Source organism: Aedes albopictus, chromosome 3 (assembly GCF_035046485.1).
Source record: "Aedes albopictus strain Foshan chromosome 3, AalbF5, whole genome shotgun sequence".
Lineage (NCBI taxonomy): Eukaryota > Metazoa > Arthropoda > Insecta > Diptera > Culicidae > Aedes > Aedes albopictus.
Window position 1 is genome coordinate 166990615 of NC_085138.1, and position 15001 is coordinate 167005615.

General features: G+C 36.3%; 2 protein-coding genes across 2 annotated transcripts; both read right to left on the minus strand.

Annotated features, from left to right (window-relative positions):
- Positions 1 to 2081: 2081 nt before the first annotated feature.
- Positions 2082 to 2415, minus strand: LOC134290013 (SRA stem-loop-interacting RNA-binding protein, mitochondrial-like). Its single transcript, XM_062856931.1, has one exon. The coding sequence runs from the start codon at positions 2413 to 2415 to the stop codon at positions 2137 to 2139; it is 279 nt and encodes a 92-aa protein (XP_062712915.1). The 3' UTR covers positions 2082 to 2136.
- A 50-nt stretch (positions 2416 to 2465) lies between these two features.
- LOC134290438 (histone-arginine methyltransferase METTL23-like) lies at positions 2466 to 3170 on the minus strand (the record flags this gene model as incomplete). Its single annotated transcript, XM_062857584.1, has 1 exon — positions 2466 to 3170. A coding segment is annotated over one exon (705 nt), but the record flags the coding sequence as incomplete, so codon positions are not given.
- Positions 3171 to 15001: the final 11831 nt, after the last annotated feature.

The following is a 15001-nucleotide window of genomic DNA, read 5'->3' on the forward strand; positions in this document are numbered from 1 at the left end:
AAACCGTAAATTTTGACCGACGACGACGGCCGGATCAGGTTTCTTCTGTGAGCGAGCTTACGCCGCGCCGCACCGCGCACCGATAAGTACGTACTACTAGGATGCTGGAAGGCACGGTGCTTAACCCTTGCGATGAGGCGCGCGCGCGTTGCTCTGTTATGATTGCGGTTTCAATTATTTCAGTCACAAATGGCTCTCGGTGGAGGACGGATGCGCGCGTTTTGGTGTTTGGTGTATATGACAAGTGATTCTAGTCGCAAGGCAGCCTTCCTTGAAGTATCGTGTTTCCGCTTGGTGTGTTTGTTTCGAGAATTGGAATAAAATTTGTATCTTAATCTATTTCAACTTCATAATATTCATCTCGCTAATCATCTGAAAAATTGTACGTTTGAACACGAGTTCAATTTGAGGTATTTGGGCTCCATTCAAAATTATTTTTCGTGCGCAATGTTGGTACATCTTTTTTAAGTGTTAATTTTCAAAAATTGTGGAATTGATGAAGTAATTTGCCAATTCTTATGAAGACAATTTTTGAACATTTATTAAATGCATCAATAATAAATTATCATTTTCATAAATGGCGTGACTTGGTTGATGTACATCAAAATAAGTTATAGGACAAATGCAAAACTGAAAATGAAGAAATGGGGCTGGTAACAATTCAAGACATGTACTGTAAAAAAAAGAAAAAAAAAAACAAAAACAAATCGAAGAGTGCATAAATTTATAAAAAAATGTATTTCTTTGCATTGCAATGCACTGGTCATCATTTGCAATATGATACAATCGGCGAAGTACTAGATTCGTTGTAATGAGCTGATTTTTGTATGGTGAGAAAGTAAATTCTCAATTTCTGCAAGGAAATAATTGACTACACGAAATAAATAAATAAATAAATAGTGCAAAAAACGTGGGTATTATGATTCCTTGTCTAATTTGATGCTGTTTGAGCAAAACTTTGAAAAACTGTTTTGCTGTTTTCTTCATTTCTTAAATTGCACAGTTTACTCAAAGTTTTGATCAAACAGCATCGAATTAGGCAAGAAATCATAATACCCACGTTTTTTTTTGCACGATTTATTTATATATTTATTTATTTCATATAGTCAATCATTTCCTTGCAGAAACTGAGAATTCACTTTCTCACCATACAAAAATCAGCCCATTACTACGAATCTAGAACTTCACCGATTGTGTCCTATTGCAAACGACGACCAGCGCAATGCAGTGCAAAAAAAAAATACATTAATTTTCAAATTAATTTATGCACTCATCGATTTGTTTTTGTTTTTTTTACAGTACAAGTCTTGAATTGTTGCCAGCCCCATTTTTTCATTTGCAGTTTTGCATTTGTCCTTTCACTTATTTTGATGTACATCAACCAAGTCACGCCATTTATGAAAATGATAATTAATTATTGATGCATTTAATAAATTTTCAAACATTTTCTTCATAAGAATTGGCAAATTACTTCATTAAAATCACACTTTTTTTTTGGAAATTAACACTTGAACTCGTGTTCAAACGTACGATTTTGCAGATTCTACATGATAAGCAAGTTGAAAACTATGAAGTTGAAATAGATTACAATCTTGCAGAAACTTTTCACCTTCTCACCATACAAAAATTCAGATCATTACTACAAATCTAGTACTTCACTGATTGTGTCGTATAACTTTATTTTTTTTTTGTAATTCAAAAATAATTTGCATACATCGTAGTTTAAACTGCTTGAGTGATAAATGCAGAGAATTCACAGTTACTTCTCCAAATTAAAAAAAAAAATGCAAAATATTGATGGTTATATTTTATAAATTTATTTTACACATTTTGTTTTTTTTTTTATAAATCATTCTGTTGAAGAGGAAATTGGAAATCCGGAACGGTGCACGGTGGGACGAATGGCCAAAAACGTGAACTTTTTTCAGTAGCGTCTTTAAACGTGATTTTATCGGCATGGTGTCTTCGGATGAAAATTTTATAAAAATAGGGCGCGTCGAATGGCGTTTAGTTTTAGTTCGCAACTTTGCCACAGGCGGCGCAGTAAAATCCAACTTTTTTGTTTAACGTTTTTTCAATATGGTGTCTTCGACAAAGTTGTAGATATGCTAACAATATTTTGAACATAGGCACATCTTAAGACGACGCCGGCTGAACATCAAGCACCCGGCCCTCCAGCGAATGGTAAGCCTTATTGGTAGCATTACTGTACCCATCACGGGTACTGAACACAATAAACCCATAACCACGGCTCAACCCGGTCGTCTTATCGTAGATAACGTTCGATGATTGAACATGTCCATACTTGGAAAAGTAGACCTGCAACTCCTTGGTGCTGACCGTCCACGGTAGATTACCGACGAACAGCTTCTGAACACCGCGTGCCAGAGCATTGAATCCTGCTGAGGAAGACATGATTCTTACGAAACTATCCTAGTTTTCTTAGTTTAGTTGAGCGAAGGATTTCAAGATCGCCTCGTAACTTCCAGCAGATGGATGGTATGATTGCCCATCAACTCTTGCGAATCGATGCCAAGCTCTGATCCCAGATGCTCCGTATCTACGATGTTACACTGGAGGCCCCACTTCTTCAGCAGCGTTTCAATGCACCAGTCCGAGCTCCGTTCCTGATAGGCAACAAGAAACCTCGCTTGAGGGTTGGCTTCCAACAGGAACGACACCGTAACCAGGATGTCCTCGAAAACCGACGGATCGTAGAAAATGTCCGATCCGATGATGAAGTCAATCGGCCCCAGCTGAAAGATCTGATCCAAAAACAGTCCCCACGTCAATCCAACCACCTCGATGTCCTTCCCGGGAGTAAGACTGTTCAACCGGCAGCACCGCTGTATGTGCTGGAGTGTCTTCGGTAGAGTGCTGCAGTCGCTCAGTGTTACGTGAGCACCACACTTGGCTGCGACTATTCCGGGCAGGGATGTTCCAGCTCCCAGCTCCAGCACCCGCTTGTTCGGCAAGGACAGTCGTCGTTCCCACAGAAACCACGCCAAAACTTGAGCAGACGGCCAGGTGTAGAAGGAATATCCGGGTAAAAGCAGCTCCGGGATCAAAATCTTCAACGTTTCGCTTCCGTCCTGCGGGTTCTGCTTGGTTTTGTTGCCGAAAATGCTCAATACTTTATCTCTACATTGCTTCAAGATACAGACGTATTTTATGAATGACCTCCCAAAAATCGTTTTATTCATATATTTCGAAAACGCGCAGTTTTAGAAAGTTACAATGTTCTACAAAGCTGTGTAAAATGTCAAAAGAAACAACTTTGTAGAAGTGAATAGGGTTAGTTATGGCTATTTTTTAGTTAAAAATAGCCGTTTTTCAAGGCTCAATAACTATCTTGAATGCAAGTGGATGTAAATCAAACCCCACTAGGTTCAATATGTATTACTATTAGTTGAATATCCTGATGTTTTCGGTTGTATCCTCGAGTATCCTTAGCAGGGGTTCTTAATCTTACTAGAGCCTATTTTTGACGCTAAAACAATAATTTCAGATTTTGTATGTCATTTAGAACCCCATTATCTTCTGTGAAGTGATAAAAATAAAATATTCGCATAATTGTATGCTTTATTGCGCCTACAAAAATCAATTATTATCGAATTATTATCATATTATTTTAAAACACTGCATAGAAGTGAGCTAAACCAGTCGGTCATATGTATCCAAGTGATCTCACCAGCAAGCAAATACACATATTATTTTCAGCACGTAAAGTAACCGAACAAGCAGAAAGTCAAATCATATTAAATCACTACGTTTCTAATATCGAATACCCAATTACTAATTTTCTAATTCACTTAAAAGTGTCAACACCAACAGGCATGAGATTTTTCGATCGCTGTGAGAATGATCTAAATAAATCCTGCATGAATGCAAATAAGCTTTTGTGTACAAAATGTTCATGCCCAACATCTTTGATGAAAAGTAAAGGTTTCTCTAATCAAAAATCATGAAAGTTGTTTTGGGTATGTGTTGAAATATTAGAACTAATTTAGAGAAGCTATTTCACCCTTCTACTGGCTTAATCGAGAGTTACTTGTACCATGTGTTCATTGAGCTTCCCGTATAAATACACACACACTCTTCCGCTTGCTCGGCACCTTTCAAATTCATGTTGTTTCCGATAGCTGAAAATGCTCCTTTTTATTTCCACAAATCAATTAGTAGCTATGTTTGAAAGTTGGGAAAATGGATACCAATGCTAACGCAAATGATTTCAGGTTTTCTAGACTTGCTGTTTGTTCGGTTACTATACGTGCTGAAAAAGAATATGTATATTTCTGGCGTTCGTTTTGAATAGGTCGTATGTTGACTGTGATTTCTACCCTGATTCGACCTATTCAAATCGAAAGCCAGATTTACATTTATGTTTTGAACACACGAATAAAGTTTGCTTGCAGGTGAGATCACTAGGATACATATGACCGTCTGGTTTAGCTCATTTCTATGCAGTGTTTTTTTTTTTAATAATATGATAATAATTCGATAATAATTGATTTTTGTAGGTGCAGTAAAGCATACAATTATGCGAATAGTTAATATTTACCACTTCACAGAAGATAATGGGGTTCTAAATGACATACAAAAGCTGATATTATTGTTTTAGCGTCAAAAATATGCTCTGGTAAGATTAAGAACCCCTGCTAAGGATACTCGAGGATACAACCGAAAACATCAGGATATTCAACTAATAGTAATACATATTGAACCTAGTGGGGTTTGATTTGCATCCATTTGCATTCAATATAGTTATTGAGCCTTGAAAAACGGCTATTTTTAACTAAAAAATAGCCATAACTAACCCTATTGCCATTTTAGAACCCTATTCACTTCTACAAAGTTGTTTCTTTTGACATTTTACATAACTTTGTAGAACTTTGCAACTTTCTAAAACTGCGCGTCTTCGAGATATATGAATAAAACGATTTTTGGGGGGTCATTCATAAAATACGTCTGTATCTTGAAGCAATGTAGAGATAGAGGGTTGGTGTCTTCGGCAAAGATATTTGTATTGAGCATATCTACAAGTTTGCCGAAGACACCATATTGAAAAAAAAGTCAAACAAAAAAGTTGGATTTTACAGCGTCGCCTGTGGCAAAGTTGCGAACTAAAACTAAACGCCATTTGACGCGCCCTATTTTTATAAAATTTTCATCCGAAGACACCATGCCGATAAAATCACGTTTAAAGCTGCTGAAAAAAGTTCTGCTGAAAAAAGTTCACGTTTTGGGCCATTCGCCCACTGTGCGGTGTTATGATTATTACACGAAAAATACGTTTAATGTAACAATAATAATACATAACTTAAATAACTGATAACTGCTCTTGGTTATCTATCAATTGAGCAACTGGCATTGAACTGAAAGAAAATAGTTACACCTCTACCTTCAAAAAGTAAAAAATGTCTAAATCTTTTTTTTTATTTCTGACAAATTTTGATAAAACTTTCCGAATTTCACAAAAAAACTATCCGCTAGTGTGAAAAATAACCCCATTCCTCCTTCTCAGAATCCTGATGAGATTAAATGATGCCATCTTCGGCAAAGTTGTTTAGCAAGTTAAGTATGCAGTCTACGGCTCGTCATTTATCAGCTAGGTGGCACCTAGTGTCAAAAAGGTGCAAACGTGTATATCTCTAAATCTTAATGAGCTAGAAATGTGCCGTTTTCAGCAAAGTAGCTCAGCATATAAAGCAACGATGGTTTTGGTTAGAGATTCGGCCATTTAAAAATATTCAAACACCCACGGCATACAATTTCACAAGGCAGGCTATAGTTACATACAGGGGATACTCAAAATAACTGGGACAGGTAAAATTTTCTCATTACAAAAAATGTTCAACTAGCTGTAACTTTTCGAAAGGGGCATCAAATATTTACTGTAAGTTCATCAACTAGTTGTGTATCAGTGGTCCAATTTTGGAAAAAAAATCGGGCTATTGAGCATGAGAGCATGATTGACCGCCCGCGGTTGCTCCTCTGTTATTGCAAGGACAACTGCATTTACACAAAGAACCAACAGATGATGCTTGGGATTAGCTTTCTCTTCATTGTGTAAATGCTGGAATCCCAATACTTTTCAATAAGCAATACCAGCGCCGGCCGCGTCCGAATGCAGGTCAATTGAGGATAGGGAAGGAAGTGATGACGTGATTCTCGCTTAGGCCAATAACCGAGGAATTCTCTGCGTTACTACGAGAAATCACTAGGAGTTTGGACAGGGGAAATGGAGATGTGTTAAGGATTTTGTCGTGGTAAACGAGTGTAATGTTTTGAATCGCGATTAATAATACGCTCGCGAAGAAATACCCTTCTAAACCTTGGACGACGAACGCGATCTTTTGTGCCTCAAAACTCACCCTACATAAGTTATTCATTCGCAACTAAGGAGAACACAATGCTAAACACCGACGCATCTGTAGTTTGCGTTTCCGCGCGAGACAATGCTGAACGCGATCAATTCACAAGTATTAACCAAATAACACGTGATATATAAATCAGAAAGATCTTACCGAATGGTTTGCCGTCTATCTTTTACCGACCCTCTCTTTTTCCAGAAATTCATGCAACCTTTATTTGAGTCCAAACATTTATTCATTTGGACTAAAATATTACAAATGTCGACACCGAAGATGACGAACCATTCAAATTTTTGTGTTCATGCAAAAAATTAAAGGAAATTATTTATTATCAACTAAATGTGCATTTGGAACTAGCGCCGACACATGACGTGACGAACTTTTCAATATTTGTTAGATAAATACACAAAAACCAGAGCAGAATTGTATAAATCCTTTAGCATTAATTATTATTATTATTATTATGATAAAATGGAAAGAGCTCACCAATAAACATCCTTCGAAGTGTCCAGTGCGTATGTGCTACAGCATCTTCCACTAACTGGCCTCTTCTCCGAAATCACACTGAACCGCTACAACTACACACGGGTACGACGATGTGGACATTCAAATTGACGACGACGACGACGCAGCCGGTCCGAATAAAAAAGGGGCTTTTTCACTTTGCCGCAAAAAACACTCTAAACCGCCCCGTACGAAGATGAGCACAGCCAAATCTGCGACGACGACGACGCGGCAGGCCCAAATGAAAAAAAAATGGCCTCTTCACTTTGCCTCCAAAATCACGAAGGTGAGCACAGTCAAATAGACGACGACGACGACCGAATGAAAACGCGGCCTGTACACTTTGCCACCAAAAACTCACTAAATCGCCCCGTACGAAGATGAGCAGTCAAATAGACGACGACGACGACCGAATCAATTTTGGAAAAAAAAATAAAAAAAAAAATCGGGCTATTCTATACGAAGATAGAACGATTCTAGAAAAAGGTATTATATCCGATAATCAACTTTGAGCTGCTATATCTCCGGATTCAACAAACCGAATGCAATGAAATTTTGATCAGTTATGGCTCAAATAAAGAGCTATTAAAAACTTTTGACTAAATTTAAAATTCTTCACACGAAAGAAAATTATAACGATTAGATTATTTTTCTAATACAACATCATTTTATCCAAAACTTCATCATTGTTTCAAAATTCGAGATAGTAATTATAGTTCATTTAAATTCCCTCTAATTGACTTGAATATCTTTATGTTTCGAAGGAAACCAACCAAATGGCCGGCATTAAATTGAAAAAGCAATGAGATGCATATGAAAAATAGATAAATTTACTAAAAGAACATAGAATAAATGAAATCGCTATTACTTTTTTACCTATTAATAATTTCAAATTAAGTCAAATGTTTTTCAAAGCTCATTATATAAGTCAAAAATGATCAAAATTTCATTGCATTCAGCTCATTGAATCCGGAGATATAACAGCTCAAAGTTGACTATCGGATAATTATACCTTTTTCTAGAATCTTTCTAACTTCGTGTAGAATAGCCTGATCTTTTCCAAAATTGGACCACTGATACACAACTAATTGATGAACTTACAGTAACATTTTGAGAATATTTGATGCTCTTTTCGAAAAGTTACAGCTAGATGAACATTTTTTAAAAAGTGAAAATTTTACCTGTCCCAGTTTTTTTTGAGTATCCCCTGTATGTAAACATCAATTTTGGACGAAAATATGTGACGTCATCTTTTCACGTTAATCAAATTTATGTGGGGTACTAGACCATTTGTTCACGCCTTTGAACGATTTGAATTGCGTCATCCAAAATCTGCCAGATTTCTGGAATGTATTACCTTGTAAATGTTGCACACCGTGCAAACACCTATATTTTAGAATCCTGGCGTTAGAAAATGGTTTGGAAAGTTTCTGGAGAGATTTCTGTAGAAATCTTTGAAAAAATCTGAAGTAATCACTCAGCCATTCCATGATTCTGATTAAAGAATAGACTCAAAATTAAAATGTCTCGACATTGCTCAAATCCGGTTGGAATCATCTTTACCGAAAATATTTTTTGTTTCGTCATTAGGGTGGCCATTTAGAAAATAGGGTGGTCCAAAAAAACGACATTACTCATTTTTTTATGTCTCGAACCGTCATAGTCTTTGAACCAATGGACCGATTTTTATTCTGTTTTTACAAAAAAGAAGATTATTAGTTCCAGATTTAAGCAAAAATATCGCAAAACTAAATCATTTAACTTTAAATTATGAAAACAACACTTTTTTACAATTTTCACAACTATACTTTTTATATTTCTTAACGAAAGTTCAACTGTTTTTACATAACATATCAATAGAATATAGAAATGTTCTTCAAACCGTTGTTGAGCTGATTTTTTTGAAAATTTCAAATTTTGTGTTCATATACATATGGAATGACCATGCGTCTCCATCACTTCAAAATGCCGTTTATTTTATTATTATTTTTCATTTTTATATATGTATACCCACCATGGGCTCCTGGGTGAACTTTAGTAAGTAAAAAATACCAGCGAATTTGTCTGCTGCAAAGTGATAATCCTCCAAGAATTACTTCAGAAGTTTTTTTTTCTGAATTCCTCCATGAATTCCTTCTGATTTTCCTACGGAAGTTTCTACTCAGATACCTCCAAAAGTTCTTTCTTAGATTTATTGAGAAGCTCTTCCTGGAATTCCTCCAGGTGTGCCTTCAGAGATTGATCTATGGGTTCCTTCTAATATATCTCCAGAAGTTCCTTCGAGGGACCACCAGAAGTTCCTACTGAAATTACTCCAGCAGTTTATTCTGGTGTTCCTCTAGGAATTAAATCTGGGAATCCACAAGAAGTCTCTTCTTGGATTCGTCAAGACGTTCCGTAAGATTTTCTTTTTCGAGAATTCCTCCAGCACTCCCAAGTAACATTTTAAGTTTTGTTCGGCTCTACAAGAGATCTTCATGACCAATTTTGTAAAACTTGCAATAAAACTGATTTATACATCAAAACCTCTTGATAACTTCTTTCAGAGCATCTTCCGGCTAAGTGGACCACTCTCGGAGAGGTTTGCGGTTTATTAAGAGTAGCAATAAAACCGTTTTAAAACCTAGTTGAGAAATTTCCCATTCGCGATTGTTGTTGTTTTTTTTTCAACAAAAACTATGACAGCTCAAGATACAGAGAAGCTTTTTCGATGGCACGCAAAGTTCAGGACGATACATCATTCGTAAGTAGAATCGGTCATTTCAAAGTAATATTTTAGTTGTTATTGTGTTGATTGGCTTATGCGCATTCAATTTTACCGTGAATATTGGGGTTGCAGAATCATAAAATTAATGCGCTTCAAAAATAGCGAATATTATCATCTTGGAATGAAATGAATAAAACTATCTCGAATCACAAGAAACTCAGCAGAGAGAGTTTATTTATGTGAGCATGTTATGGAAATGGTGACAAACTATCAATTCATTGCTAATTTGAGCAAAATTAACTATTTTCCATTCAAGTTAGCTAATTCTTCAATATGGCGACAACCATAATCAGCGAAAATAAAACGAAAGCAAGTTTACTTTTATGATGACCGCAATAAACCTAGAAATGTCGTAGTTCTGCTTTTCCACCAACAGATGTCGTTACTAATCGAACGGATCGCCATCTGTTGAGAGTTTTAACAGTTTTATTGTGGTAATAATGATTGCCAGAAGGTTTACAAATCGGAAAGTTTTGTTTACTCTTAAAATCTATCTTTATGGATATCTTCAAGTATACTATAAAACATTTTATCAATGGTTTTCATAAAAGCAGCCATCAAACTGCGAGTTTTAATTATTGCTGTAATGAAACCCTAATAAAAATCAAACAAGACCAATCAGCATTGAAATTGTTACTTGGGCTTCATTCTGGGAATGGTTCAAAAGTTTCTTATGATTCTCCAAGGAGTTCTTTCTGAGCTTACTCAAGGAGAGAAAACTATAGTCATTGTGGTGCAACATTGTGAAAATCATAAAAAACTGATATTTTAATCATTTTGGCATGTTAAAGTTAACTAATTTTGTTCTGCGATTTTTTATCTTAAATCTAGAACTAATAATCTTTTTATTCGTAAAAGAAGATTGGAAAACGGTCTATTGGTTCAAAAGTTATGACGGTCCGAAAATAAAAAAAAGAGAAGTGTCGTTTTTTTAACTACCCTATATTTCTAATGGCCACTCTATTGGCGAAATAAAAAAATACGAGTCTAATTATTTTTAGTAATGATCATTCCTACCGAATTTGAGCAATGCCGGAGCACTTTTATTTCTGAGTCCATTATTTTTTCACGGAATGGCTGCTCTTGAAAATGTCTGCAGAAGTTACAGACAAAGGACTGATTGAATTCTGGAAGAAATCCCTCATTAAATTTGTGAAGGATCCCTGGAGGGCTTTCTGAAGGAATACCTGGAAGATCTCATGTAGAACCTCAGGAGGAGTTCTTGGAAGAGTTTCTGAAGGTGAATATATAACGAAGCCACACCTCGAATTTTCAAGAGCACAAATCTGAGGAACCGAAGGACGGATTGCGCTGAAAAATTGATCGATTGGTGACCCGCTGGTAGTGACCAATCGATAAACTTCTCAGCTCAAACCAACTCTCGGTTCTTCAGGTTTGTGCTTTTGAAAACTCGAGGTGTGGTTTCATTGTATATTCACCTGAAACAAGTTCTGAAGATGTTAGAACATACATTTCCTCTCTGAAGAAACTTGGCAAATCCTTGAGGAATTACATTTTTTGAAGATATCTTTTCAAGTAATAATGAATGATGAACAGTGAGAATATTAGCTGAACAGTGGCTGGTTAATGGCGTCAGTGGCCTAGCTAATTGCGTACAGTTTTAGTACGCTTGATGATGAGTTCCCAAGTAACAATCAGCATGCCTTGAAGGTTTATTCATGTTTTATCCTGGTTTTATACGAGCATGTCAAAAAGCTCGTTGTTCTAAATTAGTTTTATGTGGTAGTTTTTTACTTTAAACCTTTGGCGTTCCATAAAACTATCATATAACTTCTGCTATAAACTTCTTCAGTTTAAGACTTGCAAGTAGACATGAATTGGTTTTATCACTTATTATATATCATTCCAATAAAACTTGCATTTGCGGTTGTTGTCGGAGAGATTTTTTTTTGTAAACAAATACACAAAACTGTGAGGCAATGCATAAAACCAACAAAAAATTTCGTGGCCGTAACATAAGCCAAAAAAATGCTGTGATAAAACCGCTAGTTCTATCATGAGCTCAGTTATGACTACCTCAGGAGGGTTAGCTCTATTGGAGGGATCATCAGGAACACAGAGTTTTATCAGAAAAATATGTCGCCTAGCCGGGATAATTCATGTAAATACAGAAAAATTATTACTCAATTTTATGATTTCACGTACAGCTTAAGATCAAATTTAACATATAACACGTTCCCGTCATTTACTTTTGCCAGAAAAATTACATAATGTCTTTCAAACTCCGCTGTGTTGAAAAAACCTTTTTTGCACCCAATTCCACCGAGTAAATTAAATGCATTTAACTACCAAATTATGCATAGTTTGTGTGGCGCACTTAGTTTTTGTCATTATCACAGTCACATTCATCACAAATTTTCCGTGGCATGTCTCCTGACACGTAATAAATAGGAAAACAAATCTGAGTTCCATATCTGCATCTTTCCAATTGATGGCTGGATAAACAACCAAGCATAATTTATGCTGACGATCGAACATTGAGAGTGAAAAATAATCAAAACAATTATTTGACAAGTCAGAAGATGGTTTTATTTAGAAGATTGATAAAATTATGATACAACCCGAAATCCTAAGCCGGTTTGCATACAAAGTCCTGTAGACCCTAATAAGACTGGGCCAACTAGCCAGAACGTGGGCTTATTGAGGCATACAAGAACTCGAGAGCATTTTCAAGTCGGCATCAATGGTTTTATGTTTAGGATTTTTGAAACGCTAAAAAACTTCGATAAAATTAAAATTGTTACTTGGGTTGAACTGGTAACAATGAAGCAAGTGTGAAGCGTGAAAGTGGCGGCGACAGAGCCGACGGTTCCTATGGTTTTACGACTCGGCAGTGTCGTTTAGTTCGTCAGGAAGGAAGGAACTACACTCCGGTTAGGAGATTCGTCTGTCCCGTGAACATTCACTACATTGTAAGTTAAAATAGGTGATAGGGGCTGTCCATAAACCACGTGGTCATTTTTTTGGGACTTCTCAACCCCCCCCCCCCCCTCCCCGCGTGGTCATAGGTCCATACAATTTTTTTTATTCGTCCATACAGAATGATAATTGGCCGAACTCCCCCCCCCCCCCCTCATGACCACGTGGTTTATGGACAGCCCCATATGTATGAATAGAATTATAATAAAATAAATTTGCAGTATTGGAGCTGCCTGAAGTAGAAGCTGCTACCGATGTGTGGTTTTTGTTCCGTGACAAGTCGTCCTAACATATGGCTTGGTCAACCTCTCTAATCAGCAATACATAGATGGCTGAATATCAGGTTGAATAGAATATTCATCATCTCTGTAACCAGCTTTAAAGCATACACCGACATGCAGAAGTATTCATCTGTTATTCAGCGTTTAATCAAATAACTTTTGACAGCTGGCCCAAATATTGTTTCGTGAAGTCCACATCGCTTGCTCAGCCTTAATATAGGCTTAGTTCAACTTATGTTCTTGACGATTCAGATACAACAAGTAATGCTCTTGTTTGCGAGGATACGTATACAATTGTGTGTGGTGTATGTGCTAAGGTGAGTTACTATAAATTAGGAGGCCCGAGTTTAATTTCCTTTTTTCTCACAGATTAATTTATACATTCCGAAACATCTCCTCTGGAAATAGAGCAGCTAATGGTAAAAATAGGATCACGAAAGTGTTTTTATTTTTATTTTTACACAATTGATAAATTTAAGCGAATATTAAGCCTTAAACAGCCTTTCAAAGAACCTCAAATCAGCTAAAGGTTGAATATAATCGCCAAAATTAAATGTTAAGGAGCTGAATAAAGGATTGTAATTCTTGTGATCAGCTTTTGTTTAAATGAAGGCTGATTTACAATAGTTGCAGAAACTTTTGTACAGCATCAAATTGTTACCTGGGTTTGAATGAAATTACGAAGAAAAACTATGGTAAATACTTGACTTCGCCCCCCTAAAATTCTGCTCTAATTTTCGTCACTTCATACATAAAAAATGAGATTTGTATGAAGAGGGCGAAGACCAGAGCAGTGGCGAAGCCTAGTGTTTTTACCCCACTGGAGAAAATTCTGATAATATTCTTGGAAGCATTGCTTCAAAAATATTTGAACTCCAGTAGTAGGCTCAGTGTACCAGGCTATAGTACCTCAAATTCGCCATAGTTGATTTTCAACCTTTAATGATGCAAATCAGCAAGAAACATTTCGAGAACAACAGATCACGTTCACTAAACATGGTTGCAATCATTCAAACTTCACAATTTGTTCAAAATATGAGAGAAATAAATCATTTTCCTTAACTTTTCAGCTTCCTTGCACCCTTTTTTGCCATAGTGTACCAGTTATGGCTAATCCCATAAGGAATGCATGTAAATAGTGCGAAGTGGATCCCAAATTAACAAATGTGTCCAAAACTGGTACAGGATTCCTATCATTGGTACACGCCGTAATAAATACTAAAAGTAGTTTTGGCTTCGTTTCTATATTTCTCCCGTTAAGTATGAGAACTAATCAATCATTTGACATATCGATGACATTCGTCGGTCTTCTTCTTGTTTTTGTAGAAATTGTTTTCCTTAGGTAGTGCGATAACTGGTACAGGCACCCTAATCATTGAAGATTTTTTTCTAATGAATCCCTGAAGAAACCTCAGAAGGAATTTCTTGAGAAACCCGTGGACTAGTTTCAACGTGAGAAATTTTATGGGAAATCCCAAAAAAAAGACCCAAGGAGAGTACCCGACGGAATTTCTGAAGAATCTTCTGGAGAAATTTTCAAAGAAATACATGAACAGAAAAGAATTCTAGGGTAAACCTGGATGAATCTTTGGAGTATTTTTTGCTAAAATCATTTTAGGGGTTCCTGCGAGAATGATCTTCATGTAAAAATATTTTTTTAATAAAAAAAATTCCTGAAAGAATCCCTGAAAGTCGCTGGAGGTAATTCCGGAGAAAATGCTAAGGGGAAATGTATAGGGGACGCCTGAAATTCGTAAACCTTGAGTAACCAGCTCTGATTTTAGCACTACATAGCTAATCGCGTTCGGTAATTTTTACCGAAATCTCAACCGCTGAGCGTTCGGTAATGGGTTTTTAACGAAATTCTGTAAAAAATACCAAATTTCGGTAAAATTTTATCGTTTATCTGTCAAACTCTAACGAATTTCGGTAAAAGTTGCTACCTTTACCGATTTTTTCCTGTAAAACAAACTTAACGGTTGAGATTTCGGTAAAACATTACCGAAGTCGATGATTTTTTCTAACTGTGTACAGCACTATACGTCAGTTAAAACGCACTGGATCGCTCCTGTCTCACAACATTTTACCAAATCTACTTTCTTTGCATTATCACCGCTCTCGTCATTGTCATATTC

What these genes read in the sequence shown, in the direction of transcription:
- LOC134290013 (XM_062856931.1), bottom strand. Translation starts at nt 2,415, where the DNA reads ATGTCTTCCTCAGCAGGATTCAATGCTCTGGCACGCGGTGTTCAGAAG.